At 42.7% G+C, this 23142-nt stretch overlaps 2 protein-coding genes across 6 annotated transcripts in view; one reads left to right on the forward strand and one right to left on the reverse strand.

Annotated features, from left to right (window-relative positions):
* Positions 1–12228, reverse strand: part of prkcz (protein kinase C, zeta) — a 111883-nt gene extending 99655 nt beyond the window's left edge. For 2 of the 5 annotated variants that reach the window (XM_086158873.1, XM_086158875.1), the window contains exon 1: positions 11985–12227. In XM_086158873.1, coding sequence (XP_086014999.1) covers positions 11985–12061 — 77 coding nt within the window. In that variant the 5' untranslated portion in view covers positions 12062–12227. Of the gene's footprint in view, positions 1–11984 lie in introns of all 5 variants that reach the window. The other 3 variants (XM_086158878.1, XM_086158876.1, XM_086158874.1) reach the window with 3 other exon arrangements.
* Positions 12229–18486: 6258 nt separating this feature from the next.
* Positions 18487–21023, forward strand: LOC147227433 (uncharacterized). The gene is given in 3 exon segments (XM_086159135.1): positions 18487–19436; positions 19438–20446; positions 20448–21023. Coding segments are annotated over 3 exon segments (2418 nt in total). The 3' UTR covers positions 20907–21023.
* The last annotated feature ends 2119 nt before the right edge of the window (positions 21024–23142 follow it).

Consider the following 23142-nt stretch of genomic DNA (forward strand, 5'->3'; position numbering starts at 1 on the left):
GACAAGCCAGCTTCATTTTGGAATAAGGTGCTATGGACTGATGAAACTAAAATTGAGTTATTTGGACATAACAAGGGGCGGAATGCATGGCGGTAGAACACAGCATTCCAAGATGAACACTTGCTACCCACAGTAAAATTTGATGGTGGTTCCATCACGCTGTGGGGCTGTGTGGCCAGTGCAGGTACTGGCAATCTTGTTTAAGTTGAAGGTCGCATGGATTCCAGTCAGTATCAGCGGATTCTAACAAACAATGTTCAATAATCAGTGACAAAGTTGAAGTTGCGCCAAGGTAAGATACTTCAACAAGACAACGACCCTACACACTGCTAAAATTCTACTAAGGCATTCATGCAGAGGAACAAGTGCAATGTTCTGGAATGGCTATCTCAGTCCCCAGACCTGAATATTATTGAAAATCTGTGGTGTGATTTCAAGCGGGCTGTCCATGCTCGGAAACCATCAAACCTGATTGAACTAGAGACGTTTTGTAAAAAAGAATGGTCAAGAATACCTTCAACAAGAATCCAGACCCTCATTGGAAGCTATTGGAAGCGTTTAGAGGCTGTTATTTCTGCAAAAGGAGGATCTACTAAATATTGATGTAATTTTTCTGTAGGGGTGCCCAAATTTATGCCCCCGCCTACTTTCTTTTAAGTAATTATTGCACACTTTCTGTAAATCCTATAAACTTCATTTCACTTCTCAAATATCACTGTGTTTGTCTGCTATATGATATATTTAACTGAAATTGCTGATCCAAACAACCAATGATTTATAAAGTAAAACCTTGAAAATGATCAGGGGTGCCCAAACTTTTTCATACAACTGCATTTACTGATGATCACAATTTGATTACCCCTTATGACCCCCAATTGTTCTCGGGACAAATTAAGTTTTTTTCTGATTCTGATATTTCCAACTTCTAGCTCAAACTCTGCAATGCTCCTCTTCGTCTCTGATGCTTGGAAACCTAATTTGTTATAAACAACCCATTAAAGTCATTCTAAGGAAATCGACTACAGACACAGCACCCATATGGCGTCTACCTCATCTCTGGGAACCTAAACCATGCCCCTTCCTCCACGCTGCCTAAATTCACCCAGTATGTCACATTGCACCAGGGACAACAAAACACTGGACCTTTTCAACACTAAGGAGGCATACAAGTTAACACCTCTCCCTCCCCTGGGGAGATCAGCATGGAGGAATTGGCCAAAATACCAACAACAGTGTGTGAAAACCTTGTGAAGACTTACAGAAAACATTTGACATCTGTCATTGCCAACAAAGGGGATGTAACAAAGTATTGAGATGAACTTTTGTTCTTGACCAAACACTTATTTACCCCCATAATTTGCAAATCAAATTCCTTATAAATCAGACAATGGATTTTCTGGATTTTTTTCCTCATTCTGTCTCTCATAGTTGAAGTGTATCTATGATGTAAGTTACAGGCCTCTCTCGTCTTTTTTAAGTCGGAAAACTTACACAATTGGTGGCTGACTAAATAATTTTTTACCCCACTGTACAGGGGTTCTTCTCAAAAAATTAGCATATTGTGATAAAGTTCATTAGTTTCCATAATATAATGATACAAATTAAACTTACAAATATTTTAGATTCATTGCACACCAACTGAAATATTTCAGGACTTTCATTGTTTTAATACTGACGATTATGACAGGATTTTTGACCCAAATTCCTATCTCAAAAAATTAGCATAGCATGAAAAGGTACTCTGAACGAGCTATTAACCTAATCATCTGAATCAACGCATTAACACTTATCACCTGCAAAAGATTCCTGAGCCTTTTAAAAACTCCCAGCCTGGTTCATTACTCAAAACCGCAATCATGGGTAAGACTGCCGACCTGACTGCTGTCCAGAAGGCCATCATTGACACCCTCAGGCAAGAGGGTAAGACACAAAAAGAAATCTGATCCAACAGGCTGTTCCCAGAGTGCTGTATCAAGGCACCTCAGTGGAACATCTGTGGGAAGGAAAAAGTGTGGCACAAAACGCTGCACAACCAGAAGAGGTGACCGAACCCTGCGGAAGATTGTGGAATAGGGCCAATTCCAGACTTTGGGGGAGCTGTGCAAGCAGTGGACTGAGTCTGGAGGAGAAAAATCCAGAGCCACCATGCACAGGTATGTGCAGGAAATGGGCTACAAGTGCCGCATTCCCCAGGTCAAGCCACTTTTGAACCAGAAACACCAAGAGAAGCGCCTGACCTGGGCTACAGAGAAGCAGCACTGGACTGCTCAGTGGTCCAAAGAATTTTTTTTCAGATGAAAGCAAATTTTGCATGTCATTCGGAAATCAAGGTGCCAGAGTCTAGAGGAAGACTGGTGAGAAGGAAATGCCAAAATGCCTGAAGTCCAGTGTCAAGTACCCACAGTCAGTGATGCTCTGGGGTGCCATGTCAGCTGCTGGTGTTGGTCCACTGTGTTTTATCGAGGGCAGGATCAATGCAGCTAGTTATCAAGAGATTTTGGAGCACTTCATGCTTCCATCTGCTGAAAGGCTTTATGGAGATGAAGATTTCATTTTTCAGCACGACCTAGCACATGCTCACTGTGCCAAAACCACAGGTAAATGGTTTATTGACCATGGTATTACTGTGCTCAACTGGCCTGCCAACTCTCCTGACCTGAACCCCATCGAGAATCTGTGGGATATTGTGAGGAGGAAGTTGAGAGACACCAGACCCAATACTGTGGATGAGCTTAAGGCCGCTATTGAAGCATCCTGGGCCTCCATAACACCTCAGCAACCTGCTGATTGCCTCCATGCCACGCCGTATTGAAGCAGTCATTATTGCAAACGGATTCCCGACCAAGCATTGAGTGCATAACCGAACATAATTATTTGAAGGTTGACTTTTTTGTAATGAAAACACTATTTTCTTTTATTGGTCAGATGGCATATGCTAATTTTTTGAGATAAAGATTTTTGTTTTTTTCTTTACTTTTTTGCCAAAATCATCAATATTCAAACAATAAAAGGCTTGAACTTCTTCAGTTGCCTGTAATGAATCTAAAATATATCAAAGTTTAATTTTTATCATTACGAGATGGAAAATGAACTTTATTACGATATGCTAATTTTTGAGAAGGACCGGTATATTGTCAGCAATGTTAATTTCTTATTCTTAGTTCTTCTATTTTTGAAAAAGTTTCTTGCCATGTCCTCTTCTGCTGTGTGTGGTTGAAATTACCCCGCTATGGGATGATTAAAGGAATATTCTTATTTATTCTATCCTTGGTGATAAACAGCAAAATCATTTTCTAAAAATATATACAAATTAATAAGACAGACTCAGAAACAATTTTCCTCCTGAAATATTACATACCACTTCTCACTAAAGCCCAGTGATTTTCGGGCACAAGGGCAGGCAGGATCCCGGGTGCACCACTCCTAAGACAAGTAGTTAATGCGTCAGTGGGACTATTACCAAGTGGCAGGCATAGTATACTAGAGTACCTGTATTGAGTATGGGCTGGAGATCCCAAGAACACACCTCCTCGGTGCTTGAAAATTACCAAGCAAAGATCCTATGGGACTTTCAGATTCAGACTGGGGACTGACATAGATGTCCTCAGTTATAGCAATATCAGGAAGAATGAACAAGGGGAGCTTGAAATTATGAAGATGAGGGAAGTAAATGCAACAGTGGAAGCAATGGTGATATGTGTACCGTATTTTCTGCACTATAAGGCGCACCTAAAAGCCTTTAATCTTCTCAAAAATCAACAGTGCCCCTTATAACCCATTGCGCCTTATATATGGATCAATACTGAGCCGAAAGAGGTCTCGCAACTACGGGAAGCAGTCGCCGACTCCATTCTCTCCCGTAGAAGAAATAGCGCGCGGTGCATGCCAGGAAATATGACAATGCGAAGTGGGCATTTTCATTTCCATTTGTGTGTGTGCGTGTGTTTGTGTGTGTGTGTGTGTGTGTGTGTCCGCGCATTGCCAAAGTAGCAGCCGTGAAAACCTTAAAGGGGAATTCCAGTCCCACACCACTTGTGTGTGTATAAAGACCCCACAGCACCTTTCAAGAGACACACTTATGACAGAGTTTAAACTCAAGGCGATCAGTCACGCGGTAGAACATGGGAATAGAGCAGCAGCGAGAGTACTCAACATTAACGAATCAATGGTACGGAAACTGCATAAAGAAGACCAAACGGAGTTTCTGAGGGAACAAAGTGAGATGGCCAGAGTTGGGGGACAAACTTGAACAGAGAGCAGCAGGTAGAAGCGTCTCTACAGTCACTATTCCAATGAAGGCAACAGCGTTAGCTAGTGACATGAACGTCAGTGAATTTAGAGGCGGTCCTTCTTGGTGCTTTCGTTTTATGAAACACTTTGAACTGTGACAAATGGAGTTGGAAATACAGTGTTTTCAACGAAGGCGGCGCAAATACCGGTAAGAGCTACTGGTACGTACTGTACCGTATTGTGAATGCACTAATTTGTTTTGGGAGTGAACGAAGTCGTCAGAGCATTGGTTTGTATTCTATTAATAAAGTTTGACTGACTTATCTTACTGTTTTGTTGACATTCCCTTAGTGCAGCTCCATTTAGTGGATGCATAACACAACCCCAGCCACTACTGTAGCTTCTATTATGTGTGCCTTATAATGCGGTGCACCCTATATATGATTTTTTTTTAAAAATAGGCCATTCATTGAAGGTGCACATTATATTCCGGTGCACCTTATGGTGCCAAAAATACGGTATGTGGCATGAGGTATGGCATGCAAACTGGGAGAGTGATTCCAGATATATAATCTGAGTCTTAGGATAGATATAGATATAGATATAGATATAGATATAGATTTTTAGATAGGGAGAGATACAAATAGAGATAGAAATAGAGGTAGAGATAGAGAGAGAGACAAAGAAGCCTCTGATGTTTGACAAAAACAAATATGTATCCTGAGTCATTGTTCCATGTCAAAATGTCCTGTCAAGCAGAAAATATTGCTCTTCAATAATTTACTGTTAAAAAGTGAGTTTGACATTTGAACGATCTGATGAAGAAACACATGCTATATTTTCAAAATTGTGCAGAAACAAAAGGTACATAAAGAGGTTGATGTTTCTCCAAATGTTTACAGAGGAAAAACTCTTTAACGCTGAATTCATCATGAACATATGCTGCCCTTCCCTGAGGTCCAGATATTGCATATGAGCCAGACCAAACCAAACACTTCCACTACCAAGACTCTCCTTCTATCTCCTTCAGTACCTTGACGTTCCAGCTCAAGTCACTACTAATAATCTAATTTCGAACAAGGACAGTTCCTCCCAACCTAAGTGAACATTAGGACTTGACCAACACAGGTGAGTAAAAGGACCACGACTTTATTCTCAAGTTATACAACTTGTTATGAACAAGGGGTCAATACCAGCCAGTCCTGATATGAGGCAAGAGGTGAGGTTTAAAGTCACCTGTCAACAACGAGATCACATTTGGAAAATCAAACTATCTGCTCTCTCATTTGTATGTATGAAAATCCAAGTCATCAGTTAACAATTGTGTTATTGGACTGCAGGAGGATGCTGCAGAAGCGGGGCACAAAGGAAGACATGCAAATTCTACACAAAACAGCCCCATTCAACCTGGGAACCTTGTTGCTGTGCCCTTGCACATTGATAATCGAAAATTTACTGTATAATAAAGATAATACTTTTTCTGATATCAAAGTGAACTTGGAGTTGATTTCCACAAGACGGTAATAAGGATCACAGACAAAACATTGCTCTGGAAACAATTATCTAGATTTACAACTAGTCAGAGTGAAACAAGATGTAACATAGCAACTACTAAGAGTAACGGAATGTGCTTCTTCTTCTTCTTCTTCTTCTTCTTCTTCTTCTTCTTCTTCTTTCGGCTTTTCCCGGCAGGGGTCGCCACAGCGAGTCAACTTTCTCCATCTAACCCTATTCTCTGTATCTTCCTCTCTCACACCAACTACCCTCATATCCTCTCTCACTTCGTCCATAAATCTTCTCTTTGGTCTTCCTCGAGACCTCTTGCCTGGTAGCTTCAATTCCAGCAATGTGCAAAGTTGGATAAACATTGGATGGAAAGATGACAGTTGATTAATATAAACTGAGATATGAATGCATGAAAATGGTACTATTAAATCTTTTCACTTAGATAGATGACAAAGTAATGTTTATATTATCAAAATGTTGTATGTATTTTCATTCTCATACTTAATTAATCCCTTCAAGGAAACCCCATTATGGATGAGCCATGAACAGCAACCAGGGAGTTTAGAGGGGGTTAGTGTCCTGCAAAATAACACTACAACAGGGGTTTTCAAGGAGGAGCTGAGAAAGGCTCTGGGTGTTCACGGAGAGCTTCCAGATGATTGGAAAACTACAGCTAGTGTTATTAGGGAGACGGTTAAGAGAGTACTGGAGAGTGTGTCATCTGGAAGTAAAGTAGATAAGGAGACTTGGTTATGGAATGAGGAAGTGCAGGAGTATATACAGAGAAAGCTGTTAGAAAAGAAGAAGTGGGACACGAAGAGGACTGAAGAGAACAGACAGGAGTAATGGGAGATACTACGTAAGGTAAAGATACAGGGAGCAAAGGCAAAACAAAGGGCAATGACTTTTATGCTCGGTTGGACAGTAAGGAGGGAGAGAGAATGATCTATATAGGTTGGTGAAACAGAGAGATAATGATGGAAAGGATATAAAACAGGTCTGGGTGATTGAGGATAGAGAGGGATATGTATTGACAGATGCTAGAAGAGTGATAGGAAGATGGATAGAGCTCTTTGAAGAGCTGATGAATGTGGAAAGTGAAAAAGAGGCAAGGGTAGAAGAGGTGACAATTGTAGACCAAAAAGTAGCAGAGATTAGTAAAAGTGAAGTGAGGAAGGCATTGAGGAGGATGAAGAGTGGAAAGGCAGCTGATGATATACCTATGGAGGTGTGGAAGTGTGTAAGAGAAGCAGTGCTAGAGTTTCTGACTCGATTATTCAACAGGATCTTAGAGAGTGAGAAGATACTAGAAGAAAGGAGATGAAGTCTGAGAACGGTTTTAGACTGGTGCAGGACATGTATGCTAGCTGTGAGACAGTGGTGGGGTATGCTGTAGGGGTAACAGAGAAGTTCAAGGTGGAGGTGGGACTCCATCAGGTATCAGCCCCTTCTTGTTTGCAACGGTGATGGACAGGCTGACAGATGAGGTTAGACAGAAATCTCAATGGACCATGATGTTTGCGGATGACATTGTGATCTGTAGTGAAAGCAGAGAACTGGTTGAGGAAAATCTAAAGAAGTGGAGGTATGCGCTAGAAAGGAGAGGAATGAAAGTTAGTCGCAGCAAAACAGAGTATATGTGTGTGAACGAGAAGAACTCAGGTGGAACGGTGAGGCTACAGGGAGTGGAGATCAAGAAGCTGGAGGATTTCAGGTACTTATGGTCAACAGTCCAGAGCAATAGCAAGTGTGGAAAAGACGTGAAGAGGCGGGTTCAAGCAGGTTGGAATGGGTGGAGAAAAGTGTAAAGGGTACTATGTGATAGAAGGCTATCAGCCAGAATGAAAGGAAAATTGTACAAGACATTGGTGAGACCATCCATGCTGTATGGCCAAGAAACAGTTACAAGGACGAAAAGACAGGAGGCAGAGCTAGAGGTCGAAGAGATGAAAATGCTAAGGTTCTCTTTGGGAGTGACAAGGATGGATAGGATCAGGAATGAGTCTATCAGAGGAACAGCACATGTTAGATGTTTTGGAGAGAAGGTCAGAGAAGCCAGACTGAGATGGTTTGGTCATGTACAAAGGAGGGATGGTGAATATATTGGTAGACGGATGCTGGGATTGGAGCTGCCAGGCAAGAAGTCTCGAGGAAGATCAAAGAGATGATTTATGAACGTAGTGAGAGAAGATATGAAGGTAGTTGGTGTGAGAGAGGAGGATACACAGAATAGGGTTAAATGGAGAAGGTTGATTCACTGTGGCAATCCCTCAAGGGAAAAGGCGAAAGAAGAAGAGGAAGGCTACGAGAAACTTGGGGATTGAACAAGCAACTTTCAATTCCAAGACAACCTTTCTGAGCATCTGAGCCCCATAATGGCCCATTTTGAAATAAAGATAATCGTTTCACAACTGTCACATCCTTCTTACAATAATTGTGTGCATTATTAATCTACTGTAAACATGTGTCTCTGTGGCAGTTGAGTTGTGTTTTTAATGGAGAATGTAATGTGCATGTAACATGATTCTGAGCTGTTAAAATAAATCTTCTACAGAAATTAGTATTTAGGTTAAATAAGCCTTTGACCAACAAAAACTTTTACAGAAAACACTTTTTGTGTAGAATAAAGCCATCCGGGTTATCACAATTTCCTGAATGGAGAACTTAAATTATCCAGCCAATGAAATTGATCACAAGAAGGGAAATAAAAGGGGTAAGGACATATAATAAGAAATCTCAAACTATGTTTTCCTAATATAATACAGATATGAGTGACCTTTTTCTTTAATTTATACACATTATCATTTTATCATGGACTTGAGTCTTGAGACTTTAAATTATGTATGGATTCATTCTGTTTTTAGATGCTGGGATAAAAGTTCCTACAGTATCTTTACCATCTGAAAGTTGATCTGGTAACTTATTAAAATTACCTCCCTGCGAACTATTCTTCAGTAATCAACTCAATATTTAGCTCAGCTGTTAAGCTGGAGAAATACAGTGACTGCTGTGTAAGTGCAGCTCAACACAAGGGAAAGACCATGTGACAGCTTGGAAAGACAGCTGACAGATAGGAAAAAACTCTACAGGGCTATCATGGACTAGTTATCCATGATGGCAGGCTCAGTTACTTGCTGAGTGAACAAAGGCCACCCCTCGTTGCTATGAAAATCCAAAGAGAAAAACACCTCCAAAATCTGCGAGAGAAGGGGTGGAAGATGACTCAATGGCACCTGACCCTGGAATGAACAAGACAACAAATCAAATAATCAGCACAAAACAAGCACATCAGCTGAAGGACCAGAGCCCGAAGTATGTAGCTGTGGCTGGTCCAAGGTAACATCAAGGGCAGATGAAATGCTTGAAGAACTTGAAGCTGGGACCTCGCACTGACCAGTATCTTCTGAGAGAAAAGGTCAAGTCAGGCGAGTGAAGGCCAGCTTCACCTCCAGGACCAAATGGCATTCCATACTGGCTGTATAAAAACTCCCCAAATGTCTTGTGTTTTCCGGGGAAGCACATGAAGGTGATGTAGATGAAGCAGACCAAAGCCAGAGCGTGGCAAAGCACAGGAAGAGTGCCAATCCCAAAGGAGAGAGACGCCTCAAACATCGATCAGTTCTGAAGGATCAACCAGCTAAATGTGGAAGGAAAAGTCATCTTTAGCATTGTTGCGAAAAGACTGACAATGTACCTGAAGCAAAACAAATGATTGGGGGCAGCGTGGTGCAGGAGGGAAAGCAATAATCTTTGGGACTGAACATTCCTTGCTCGATTCCCGGCTCCCCCTAGTGCAGGGGTCGGCAACCCTTAACACCCAAAGAGCCATTTGTAAAGAAAACACCAGGAGCCGCAATTACTTTTTGACATCTAAAATAAAGGTACCACTGTATATATTGCTTTTTATTACTTTTACACTTTGTACAAGTGCGTAGTGTGTTGCTTCTGAAATTAACAAAATATTACGGAGAAAATTAAATTTTATTCATGTAATGAACCCATTTTGAGCTTTGGGCTTTCAGAGCATGTAGCGGAGCCTTGACCTGAATTTCAAAAATAAATCAGGAAAAAATCACTGTCAGTAAACAATAAAAAATAATAATTTGCAAAATATCTTCATAAATATTCATTTTACCTGGTTTATGGGACTTCTGCACCTGAACTTCTGCGCACAGCATCTGCAAATCGGGACTTAACCGGCTGGCGGGTATACTGGCTTCCGCGAGTGTGACGTTATTTTGAGCGGCGAAAAATAATAAATATAATTTTAGTCAATATTTCAAGATCACAATAATCTCCCAACTTAGAACTAAAAGTTAAAAAAGGACTTAACACTAATGAAATACACTTCAATTAAATATTTATAATTTATTTCCAGTGGACTAGCTCGGAAAACCTTGAACTAAGAAAGCTCAACTGGAAGGATCTCTGAGAGATAGAAAGAAGCCAAATCAGAGGATGGTTTTTACTCGAAACTCTGGCACAACAATTTCCTTCAGGATTAATAAAGTTATTCTCATCTCATCATCAGAGACAACTATTACGTTCTTGCCAGACCCACAAACCTAAACCAGTGGTGATCCTTCTTGTACACTTTGTCAAACCCCTGCAACAATGAGGCACATCCTAAATGGATGCAAGACCAGTTTGTCCCAGGGCCTCTATACCTGGAGAGACAAACAGGTTTTACAACAACTGGCCATTGCTCTGGGAGGAAAGAGACCTACCACCAACCCGTACCTCTCCCAGTGCCTGGACATACAACCACCACACCCTTTTTAAGAGCAGGACAACTCCCAACAAAACCAGCTCCAAAGGTGGATCTAACCCTCTTAGATAGTGCCTGGGATAAGAAAATGCAGGTTGACTTAGACCTGAGACTCATCTCTCCGTCTGAGATCATTACAACTAATCCTAGGGCGGACCTGGTCATGTGGTCAACCGCTCAGAAGTCTGTGTTCATTGTGGAACTAACTGTACTGTGGGAAGCTGCAGTTGGTGAATCATATGAGCGTAAACGACTGAAGTACTCTGACATAACAGCCGAGGCCAAACAAAGTGGCTGTGTGCCATAGTGCTTCCAGTAGAGGATGGCTGTAGAGGATTTGTTGCCACATCCACAACCGAACTTCTTAAGGGAATGGGAGTGAGCGAACAGGCCTTCCAACACTGTCAAATCACTGTCAAGCGCTGCCGAACAAAGCAGCAACTGGGTCTAGGTGAAGAAAAAGGACTGCAACTGGGCAACAAAATCCGCCAACGAAGGGTAAAAGCAGAGGGGGGCACATCTGGGACACCAGATGTCCTTGTTGAGCCCTTTTGAGGTGTCACAGGCCTTTCAAAGAAACACCAAGGAGGGTGTCCATCTGAAGACCCCGTGAAGCTTTTACCCCTTCAACCACAACCCCTCACCAAGAGCTGACTTAAGGGACTGTACTACCTAGTCCTATAAGCTCAACTCGATTTTCAATAGGACTTCTAAGACTCTAAATACATGTGAAACAGGAGGTTAAATAGACCTAAATTTGTCCTATTGTGTTCATTTTATTTTTTCTCTAGTATTTTCAATTTTTAGAGTAAATTGATATTTATTTTGATACAGAACAATGTGCTTTATGAGTTGAGTTTTTTGTGAGATTTTCATCTCTCATTAAAAATAATTTTGTCAGATAACATCCTACCAAAATACAACTCATTTCAACCGGCAATTACATTTTCAATGATATTTTTGAAACTTCTTGCAGGTTCAAGCAAATCTCTATTTTTAGTGTGTAGAATCTTGCTTTGATCCTTTTTTCTTTCTTTTTTGTATGTCTAGTACCTGGATAATGTCTTTGACATTGAGGTTTATGCCTCCCCTTTCTCATTGATTTTGTTTGTTTACTTGGTGGGTTTTTCTGTTTGTTGGTTCTGTTGTGTTTGTATGTTCTTTTGTTTCCTAATGAAGGTTCATGTTATTTTTTTGGGGGGGGGGTCGCAGGAAATGTCACAGAACTCATACTCTGGTCATCTTAACTACCCTCGGGAATTATGTTTAATCTTAAATCATTCTTACTCTGTTTGCCTTTGAGTGCAGCCTGAGCGAGGGTTTCTGGGAGACCCTCAATATCCTACTTCGTTCCCACACAGTTTAAGTATATGGAGCCTAATAGTGCCAAAATAGTCCGGTCAGTTTTTTTGTACGAGAGTCCACAACTGTTTCCTGACGTCTCTTGTGCCACTATACACGGCGGCGGCGGGTCTCTTACCCGCAGTAGTGAGTTTTAATTTTCACCAGTTCGGCCCCCAAGTCCATGATGGATCCGTTGGACGCGACCATTTGCATCGTAGCCTTCCGTGGCTCCGAACGTCGACCGAACTGTCCCGAACTTGATCGTTTCGCTGCCTCGGCTGTTAAGGAAACCGTCGACGGCCGAAAAAGTGTTCTTGAAATTCCGCTCCAAAATCTGAAACGAAAACTTATCGCGCTACTTTGAACTTTCCTTAGTTCATATGACATTAGAAGTCGCACCACCGCAGGAGTGATGAAGCTTGACTGAATAGCTGCGGTGTTGGTGGTTTAACACGCCAAAATAAAATACGTAGTAATGAAACCATAGTTTTAATACGAGGAGAATGAGTGGGGTGCTTTTACTTTGAAAGGAAAACGACGTTACAGGCCAGGCTCATGAATATTGACACTCTTAAAACTCACTGTGGTTACCGGGTCCAAATTCACCTGTGCCCGTTTGTAACGCCCAATACCATCGAAGAAAAGATTTCCACACAATACAACGTGTACCAAACACACACACACATACATAGGAATGGGTACTACGGTTACAACCTTAGGATTAATCTACACAGCAGACACATTGTATGTGTGCGTGTGTTTATTCACATATGCATAAATGTGTATAGACAAATAGGATTTCTCTGGTGTGTATATCATCTGTAAAAAGTCATTGAAATTATTTGAAATTTCAGTGACATATACAGCTACCAATGAAACATCGTAAAATGCCTGAATTTCAGCTTAATGTGAGCCTACCCGTGATACAGATTACACTATTTTAGCTGATATTCATTGGGTCAGCAAATGTATTCCATTTTATTATTTTCGAATCAAGTTTGTACAGTAGAAACCGTTACCAGGCGCTTGAAAAGCAATAACGTAAGTCAGAAAAGCGTCAGAGTACATTCTGACTGCAAGGCGGATTCAGCATCTCCTGGAAAAGCGCCTCCTGCTGGATAGTCTGTGGGCTGCTATTGTGTTATGACAAACTAGTAAGTTAGTTATGGAAATAAGCAAAATATCAGGCTAACTATTGCTTTGAGGATTAAACCACGATGAAAACACGTTACAATAGTTAACACTTTTTTTTCCTTCTAAATGAGCCATGTTCCTCCTTAAATGATCACTTTATCATTGAGGAGTAGGTGTCGATTTTTGGACCAGTGTTGTCTGGAGCATCAGTCCCTGATTATGTCTCACAACAAGATAAGGTATTGAGTATGCAGCCATTAAATTACAGAATGTGCATTGACATCAAAAAGGTTCAGTGAAGCTAAAACCAAACTGGGCACATTGAACCCTCAGCCCTCATGCTTTATAGAAAATATTGACAGAACAAATTTGTATTTGAACACCTAGTTGTGTAACAGTTATAGAAATGGAAAAAAAAGTGGTATTTATTGGCAAAACTCAACATAATAGATATTTTCCAATAAATGAAGGCAAAAGCAGTCACCTCAAACAAAGAGGGACTTGAATAATGGAAACTTAAGATAAGAAACTTTATTGATGTGCATAGGTGAAATTCCTTTGTCAAATCAGCATAACAGTTGTCAAAAATTTATATGCATGCAGAAGACAAAAAAAGCCATGAATAATAGACAGCAGACATCAAGGGAAAGAGGGTGAAAAAAAATACACAACTAAAACAGAGTGACAAAAAGAATCACAGAATTTGAATGCTCTACACAGCAGCACTGTCTGCAATTCCTGTGACAAAGTCTTGATTACCAATGCAATAAGATATCTCAATAAACGATCAGAATGGATTTCACATGTTAGTCAAAGGCCCATAATTGGTCAGTTTCCCCACTCAAGGCAACCCCTTACAACCTTGACCTCTGTAACCGAGAGATCAGTTCATGTGCAGACCCATGCCTGACTGGGAGGACAGACGAGGAACTGAGCCTGACACACCTAGTGCACTACAAGAGGACACTGTGCGGCATCTTGGTGGGGCTCATTGAGCCATTTGGCAGCCCACGAACCTCAGGTGTTGTGTTGTCAAAGAGCTAGAAATGAGGCTCCTGTGGACTACGAGCCACTAAACAGCATGACTAGGATTCCCACCCACTGCCCCACATTAATAAGTCTCTGGACTTAGTGTCCAGCTCACCCTGGTTCTTAATGATAGACCTACGCAGTGGGTATTGGCCCCACAGCCCTGAAACCAGACTAAAGACTGCTTACTTTGGATTGTGGCAGTTTTGAGTCTTGCTTCAGCCGGTGCTATGCAGCCATGTTTGAACAGCTAAGATGCTGGCTGACATGCTGACAGGAATGTCTGGTCTATTTTGATATACTGGTCCATTGGGGCTTTTAAATAGTTATGAAAGACACCTTCCATAAATTAGCATATTTATACAGACCTAATATTTCCATCAGAGGCAAGGAAAAACTCACCTTTAAACAGGCACAAACCCTCGAAAGAACCTGACTCATGGTGGGCGGCTGTCTGCCTTGACCAGTTGAAGTGAGATAGAAGGAAAGGGAGAGAGGGTGAAAGAAAGAGAATACAGTATAATGCAGGTCTCACATGAAGACAGAGTTGGGATGAGACTAATACAGTAACATTAATGGGTGGCTATTAATAATCATGGCGGTGTTGCTAATAATAATCAGAACTAATGACAACTGAAGCAGACCGTTGAGTTGAATCACGGGGTAGTAGTTGGCCCACAAGCAGGGATATACAGGTCCTTCTCAAAAAAATAGCATATTGTGATAAAGTTCATTAGTTTCCATAATATAATGATACAAATTAAACTTACACATATTTTAGATTCATTGCACACCAACTGAAATATTTCAGGACTTTCATTGTTTTAATACTGATGATTATGACAGGATTTTTGACCCCAAATTCCTATCTCAAAAAATTAGCATAGCATGAAAAGGTACTCTGAACGAGCTATTAACCTAATCATCTGAATCAACGCATTAACACTTATCACCTGCAAAAGATTCCTGAGCCTTTTAAAAACTCCCAGCCTGGTTCATTACTCAAAACCGCAATCATGGGTAAGACTGCCGACCTGACTGCTGTCCAGAAGGCCATCATTGACACCCTCAGGCAAGAGGGTGAGACACAAAAAGAAATCTGATCCAACAGGCTGTTCCCAGAGTGCTGTATCAAGGCACCTCAGTGGAACATCTGTGGGAAGGAAAAAGTGTGGCACAAAACGCTGCACAACCAGAAGAGGTGACCGAACCCTGCGGAAGATTGTGGAATAGGGCCAATTCCAGACTTTGGGGGAGCTGTGCAAGCAGTGGACTGAGTCTGGAGGAGAAAAATCCAGAGCCACCATGCACAGGTGTGTGCAGGAAATGGGCTACAAGTGCCGCATTCCCCAGGTCAAGCCACTTTTGAACCAGAAACACCAGGAGAAGCGCCTGACCTGGGCTACAGAGAAGCAGCACTGGACTGCTCAGTGGTCCAAAGAATTTTTTTTCAGATGAAAGCAAATTTTGCATGTCATTCGGAAATCAAGGTGCCAGAGTCTAGAGGAAGACTGGTGAGAAGGAAATGCCAAAATGCCTGAAGTCCAGTGTCAAGTACCCACAGTCAGTGATGCTCTGGGGTGCCATGTCAGCTGCTGGTGTTGGTCCACTGTGTTTTATCGAGGGCAGGATCAATGCAGCTAGTTATCAAGAGATTTTGGAGCACTTCATGCTTCCATCTGCTGAAAGGCTTTATGGAGATGAAGATTTCATTTTTCAGCACGACCTGGCACATGCTCACTGTGCCAAAACCACAGGTAAATGGTTTATTGACCATGGTATTACTGTGCTCAACTGGCCGGCCAACTCTCCTGACCTGAACCCCATCGAGAATCTGTGGGATATTGTGAAGAGGAAGTTGAGACACCAGACCCAATACTGTGGATGAGCTTAAGGCCGTTATTGAAGCATCCTGGGCCTCCATAACACATAATATTGATGATTTTGGCAAAAAAATAAAAGGCTTGAACTACTTCAGTTGCGTGTAATGAATCTAAAATTTGAAAATTCAATTTTTATCATTAGATTATCAAAAATGAACCTTATCACAATATGCTAATTTTTTGAGAAGGACCTGTGGACTCAGCAGTTCAAGGAGCAGAGGCCTAGGTCAAAGACATACCCATAGCTGGTGAGGATGTTTGCCAACTGGATCAGATGCATCCACAGGAGAGGAGCCTCTTCGCTGAAAGGCTCTGTCTCATTTTAAATTCAGAAACTCAAGGAACCACCAATAGCCCTGCATTTTGGTAATGCAACAAGTTCTACAAGGCAAATACGGTACAATGAGCTTTTCTATGTAAGATACCTGTAGGTGAAGAGACTTTTTAAATTTACTCCCGGATTTTAGCAAATGCAGCCAATTTTGTGAGGTAAACAGGGAGATGCAAACTATCTATTGCAAGTACTAGTGCTGCTGCTCTCTGGATTTTCTTCATGGATGGATCATGAGCAGCCCGACAGTAAGCAATCATTAATCTTGCATAGAGAAAACAAAACACTGATTTTTCTGCATTTTTGAGATCGATGTGTCTGGTTCCTGGTGGCATACATTATGCTGTAAATTGGGTCTACTTAATCCAGTCAGCTGTCTTTTCCTACCATTACATTTCCCAACTACTTGCAACTGTTCTGTGTACTGATTTGGAGTCAGTTCTTTGTTTCTACATTTAGTTATTGGCAAAGTACTCCAGTACGACAATGCAAACACAATCTTGCAGTGATGTGCAGTCAGGAGAGGCAGGTGAGGCCGGGCCTCACCTGGCATCATGGACAGAAAAAAAAAGTAAAATGAAAAAATAATTTGAATGGTTCTATTTATTCAGTGATTTGTACTATAAAGTTATTTTCAACCTAACTTCACCATTTTAATGTCTTTTTTTTTTTTTTTTCCAAAATCGCTGAAAAAAAACAAAATGACATTTAACGTTTTAATATGAAGAAGAGCCCTGCGGAGCCCCGCTATGGATTGCGCAATAACTGCACTGCCATGCTATGCGACTGAGACTGTATTGCTGTCTCTGTGGATGTCCCTATTGAAATTTTCAAACACTTCAAGCACTAATACATGAACAAAATTTCCATACTTTAGCTGATGTGTATAATTTTTTTCGTCAACACCTGTAATGTGTTTCTCGTGCCGAGCGATCGTAAAGCAGCAGCAAAGACACACTAAGTGAGGCACGCAAGGACGGGGCCTCATGGTAGGGGCACTGGTGATCCCAGGGAGCCTTTTTACTACTCAGCTAAAGAATGTAGAGTTGCAATCGCAAGCTACTGTAAACAGTTAGCAAGTGAAGTGCAGCCATCCAGTCATTTTTTCCTCTTGCTTGACTTTATTTCCAAAATGGAGGATTACATAGCTAAACTGAAAGGATTTTCTAAACTGGACTTTCAGTCGAAGCAGGAGATAATAAGTAAGGGAAGACCGACACCGGCACTAACGGATATGCTTCAGACTACAACGGAGTGGTACACTCGAAAAGGCTGGCTGTGTAGACTTCTGACAATCAAACATGAGCGGTCGGCCACTCACATTCAAAGTCAAATTGCGCTAAAAAATAAACCATTTGGGATGTCCAGGATAGATTTGGCTTTGAATGAACAGCAAAGACTCAACATCAGCATCCACAATGCTAAGGTAAAGGAAAACCGCTCAGCGGCGCATGGACTTCATTTATAAGTAAAGGTAAGAGATGATATTATTTTTTTTTTTAAATGTGCTTTTTTCTATGCGACAGTTTGTATATTTAAAGAATGCTGATATGATATTTTAAACCGAACACGTTAACTGCTGCCAATAAAAAGGTGAATAAGCTACTCCATAGGGGTCATATGTTTGTAAATCTGACTGATGACGTCAGTGCCTCACCATCCATGAACCTCACCGCACGTCACTGCAATCTTGTTAATGTCAACAGTGTAGAGTATGTCATTAAGAAATGGACTCACTTTCTTGTTAGATAGCAGTGCCCAGTGGTGTGAACCTGACTCCCAATTCTGCTTCTATGTAATCCCCTTACTGAGGGCACAAAAAGAAACTCCTGTATGGTATTAGTCACTTAAATAGTAAAGTACTAGATTAAAGGCAGATTTATTATCTCAGTCATCTAGTGTTTCGAGTAGGTTTTTGAGATCAAAGTCTAGTAGTATGCCATTTGTTTCATTGGAAAAGAGCTCCTCAAACAGTTAAAGTACAATAAGAAATCTACAGTAATGGTATTAAATAAAGCGCGCTCACGCGCGCACGCACACACACAAGCGCTCTTTCATGTTCTCCCCATATCTACCTGGATTTCCTCTGGGTTCTCCGGCTTTCCCTCAAGTTCAGAAATATTGTTTGAACATCTAGCCCCAGTGCATCCCTCACAAACAGGATAAAGGGGGTTTAAAAAAAAAAGTAGTTAGTCAGCCAGAAATTGTTCAAGTTCTCTACTTAAAAAGTGGATCCCCTTGAGCCAGAGGTGCAGTTTGACATGTCGGAGCTGAGGCTAATGGAAATCAAGGAGGTTGTCCATAAAGCCAGAGCATGCTCTGCTCCAGGACCAAGCGGCACTTCGTACAAAGTGTACAAGAACTGTCCCAAACTGCTTATGCGTCTGTGGAAAATCCTGAGAGTCTTCTGGAGAAAGGGGAAGATACCAGAGCAATGGCGATGGGCCGAAGGAGTATGGATTCCGAAGGAAGAAGGCTCCACCCGCCTTGATCAGTTCCGCATCATCTCCCTCCTTTGCGTGGAATCGAAGATCTTTTTCAGCACTATCGCCAAGAGATTGGGCTCATACCTGGCTAGAAACACCTACATCGACACATCAGTACAGAAAGGTGGCGTGTCAGGAATGCCAGGCTGTGTGGAGCACACAGGGGTGGTGACACAGCTAATCCGGGAGGCTAGAGAGCTGAGGGGCAATTTGTCAGTGTTATGGCTCGACCTGGCCAATGCATTCGGCTCCATACCCCATAGGTTGGTCCAGCTCACTCTGGCGAAGCATCATGTGCCGAGCAGATGTAGAGACCTCATCGCTGACTACTACAACAACTTCAGCATGAGGGTTTCTTCAGGAGCAATTTCATCCAGCTGGCACAAGGTGGAGATTGCCATCATCACAGGGTGTACTATCTCTGTGACGCTATTCTCCCTGGCCATGAATATGCTCACCAAGTCTGCTGAGCCAGAGTGCAGAGGACCCCTGATGACCTCTGGACAACGACAGCCACCCATTAGGGCATTTATGGATGACCTAACAGTTACCACAGAATCAGTTCCGGGATGTTGGTGGATTCTGAAGGGGCTGGAGAAGATGATGGTGTGGGCCCGGATGAGCTTCAAACCTGCCAAATCTAGGTCGATGGTGCTCAGGAAAGGGAAGGTAGAGGACAAGTTCCGCTTCAACATAGCAGGTGCAGCTATCCCCACGATCTCAGAGGCCAGTCAAGAGCCTGGGCAAGATGTTTGACAGCTCTCTCAAAGATGCAGCATCCATAAAGACAGCTTGCGCTGAGTTGGATGTCTGGTTGAAGTCTGTGGACAAGTCCGGTCTACCTGGAAAATTCAAGGCTTGGGTCTACCAGCACGGCATCCTCCCCAGGATCCTGTGGCCGCTCCTCATCTATGCCGTCCCACTCTCCACAGTAGAAACCCTGGAGAGGAAAGTCAGTAGCCACCTCCGGAGATGGCTGGGGTTACCAAAGAGCCTGAGCAGCATTGCTCTCTATGGGCGCAACAACAAGCTGCAGCTGCCCTTCAAGTCCTTGGAGGAGGAGTTCAAGGTAGCCAAAGCCAGAGAGGTGGTGCTGTACAGGGATTCCAGTGATCCGAAGGTGGCTAATGCTGGAGTCCAGGTAAGGACAGGCAGAAAGTGGAAGGCAGAAGAGGCTGTAGAAACAGCTGAAGCTAGGCTGCGCCATAGGACTCTGGTGGGAGTCGTCACACGGGGCCGAGCTGGCCTAGGATCCTTCCCAACCCCCCAAATGAACACCAGGGGGAAGGAGAGGAGGCGCCTGGTCCAAGAGGAGGTGAGAGCAGCTGTGGAGGAATCAAGATCGTGCAAGGCGGTGGGCATGAGACAGCAGGGTGCCTGGACAAGATGGGAAAATGCGCTTGAGAGGAAAGTTACCTGGACGGAGATCTGGAAAGCTGAGCCCCATCGCATCAAATTTCTTGTCCAGGCAGTGTATGATGTGCTGCCCAGTCCATCGAACCTGCATACTTGGGGCTTAGCGGAGTCGCCAGCCTGCCCATTGTGTTCTAAGAGAGGCACCTTAGAACACGTCCTAAGCTGCTGCACCACAGCGTTAGGAGAAGGGCGCTACCGATGGAGGCATGACCAAGTCCTGAAGACCATCGCTGAGGCACTCAGCACAGGGTTGGTTTGGGCAAAGCAGTTCCGCCCTGCCAAGAACTCCATTGTCTTTGTCAGGGCTGGGGAGCAGGCGGCCACAGCAAGAAGAACACCAAGCAGGATTCCTGACATCTGCAAGAGACTGGCAGCTGATAGTGGACCTTGGAAAACAGCTTAAGTTCCCTAGCCATATTGCAAGCACCACCCTCCGTCCTGACATTGTCCTTGTATCAGAGGCCACCAAGCAAGTGATAATGTTGGAGTTGACCGTCCCGTGGGAAGACCGCCTGGAAGAGGCTTTTTTTGAGAGGAAGCTCTCCAAGTACACGGGACTGGTCAGGGGGTGCCAGCAAGCAGGATGGAGGGCAAAATGCCTTCCAGTGGAAGTGGGCTGCAGGGGATTTGCAGCCCGGTCCTATGCCAGCGCTCTGGGTTGTCTGGGCATCGTCAGGCAGCATAGGAGAAGAGCCATCCGCAATACCACCGAAGCGGCAGAGAGGGCCTCAAGATGGCTGTGGCTCAAGAGAGGAGAGCCATGGAATCATGGTAGCTAGCGTGCCAACTGGACACAAGTCGGGGCCTGATCAGCCCTGGCTGGGTCACCTGGATGAGGGTGTATGATGTTGAAAGACCCGAAACACCCGATGATCCCAGGAACATCACTGAGGATGTGTCCAGGTGCATCAGTAGATGTATTTACACAGTGAGGCCTATAATTTATCATAGGTACACTTCAATGAGACAGAATACGAAAAAAGGTTTGATTTTTTAAAGACTTATTTGGAAATTATGGTGGAAAATTATTTGTTCAAGAAAAGTTAATCTCAATACTTTGTTGGCAATGACAGATATCCTTTGTTGCCTGTTGCCTTTGTTGTTGACTGTCAGCCTTAATTTACATTAAAAAAAACACTTTTACCTTGTGAAATGATCATGCAGCTTGCGGACATGAACTGCTGTAAGCCACATCAAAGTACATAGAACTGTCTGTCTGACAGTTCTGCAACACATGGTTGCTTGCTCTAGTAGTGCAGCATTGCTTTTGTAGATAGAATAGTTGTCAGAGGACTTTTTGGAAAAACTGCCACTTGAATAATTCCCTTGGACTATCCATTTGGGCTTTCATACAGTTGCTTGTCAAAAACCACTCTAAAAACTCTGTGGCATTGAAGAGCCACCCGGAAGGGCTGAACAGATGCCAGGAGAATGGTTCCCATGTGGCAACAGTCACTGTAAGTCAACACTCTGCTCCCAAAGCACTGGTAACAGGCTCCTTTTATCCTCAGTTTGAAGAGGCTTGATGATCTACAGGTGTGCACTGCACCCCAGCTGAAATGCATCCTTCCGCAGGGAGCTGCACAGAGTAATAACGAACTGCACACAGAGTAATAACCCTGGATTCCAACACTTTTAGCTTTATTTATTTGCATTATGTTTTCTCTTATTTTATTCATTTCAATTTCGTGACTGCAGGAACTTTAAGCTGAAACAGCAAAGAAAAGAGAAGAAGGGCAGAGAAAGTCAAAATTAAAAAAAGATGAAGATAAGAACATGCAATTGCTGTTTCATAGAAAAGAAGATAACGAGACAGGACCGAGCGGAGGACAGAGACAAAGGAGGGAAGTAAGAGGAAGTGAGGAAGACGATAGCGAGACCCAGAGTAGACCACCTGTGCAGAGAATCTACCCAAAACTGCCCAAGGGATCAGGCGGACCACCCCCTTATCACGAATTAGACACCTCTAGAATAACTTGTTTGAAAACAAAGAAGGAAAAAGAAGAACAAAGGCAGGATGATGATTCTGAAAACGGGGCAGTTGGAGCCTACCCAATGACACAAGTGGCCAATCCTGCGGTAGATGGAAGACCCACTATTCAAGTATATAGAACGTGTACACTGGATGACATTAAGAAGGCCCTTAAAGGAATAACCCCTTATAAAGAAGATGTGCGACAGTTTGTCATAGACGTGGCAAATATTCGATCATCATACCACTTGAATGGTAATGAAGTACAGCAAGTTTGGATGCAAGCGATGGGAAAAGACTGGCACCATATAAGAGGAAATTGGAGACCTACAGATGATAATGGTGAAACTCTAAGATGTAATGCAGTAGAGTTGACTCGTAAAGTTCAAGAATTAAATGAGAGAATAACCACAAGATACAGAGGCAAAGCAAACTATACGGAAATAGGAAGAGTAGAGCAAAGACTATATCTTGTATAGACAAGGTAACCTGAAAGAGATCAGTGACTGCAAGGTAGTTGTAGGTGAGTGTGTAGCCAGACAGCATAGGATGGTGGTTTGTAGGATGACTCTGGTGACAAGGACGATGAAGAGGACAAAGGCAGAGCAGAGGACAAAGTGGTGGAAGCTGAAAAGGGGGGAGTGTTGCATGGTTTTCAGGGAGGAGTTGAGAAAGGGTCTGGGTGGTCAGGGTGAGCTTCCAGATGATTGGACAACAGCTAGTGTTATCAGGGAGACAGGTAGAAGAGTACTTGGTGTGTCTTCTGGAAGGAAAGTAGATAAGGAGACTTGGTGGTGGAATGAGGAAGTACAGGAGTATATACAGAGAAAGCAGTCCTATCAGTATCCCACTTCTTTGCTAACTGAAGAGAACAGACAGGAGTTCAAGGAGATGTGGTGAAAGGTAAAGATAGGGGTAGCAAAGGCAAAACAAAGGGCGTACAATGACTTGTATGCTCGGTTAGATAGTAAGGAGGGTGAGAATGATCTATACAGGTTGGCGAAACAGAGAGATAAAGATGGAAAGGATGTACAACAGGTCTG

Source organism: Fistularia commersonii, chromosome 14 (genome assembly GCF_037954325.1).
Source record: "Fistularia commersonii isolate RoL2024-O1a breed Wild chromosome 14, RoL_Fcom_v1.0, whole genome shotgun sequence".
NCBI classification, from domain to species: Eukaryota; Metazoa; Chordata; class Actinopteri; order Syngnathiformes; family Fistulariidae; genus Fistularia; species Fistularia commersonii.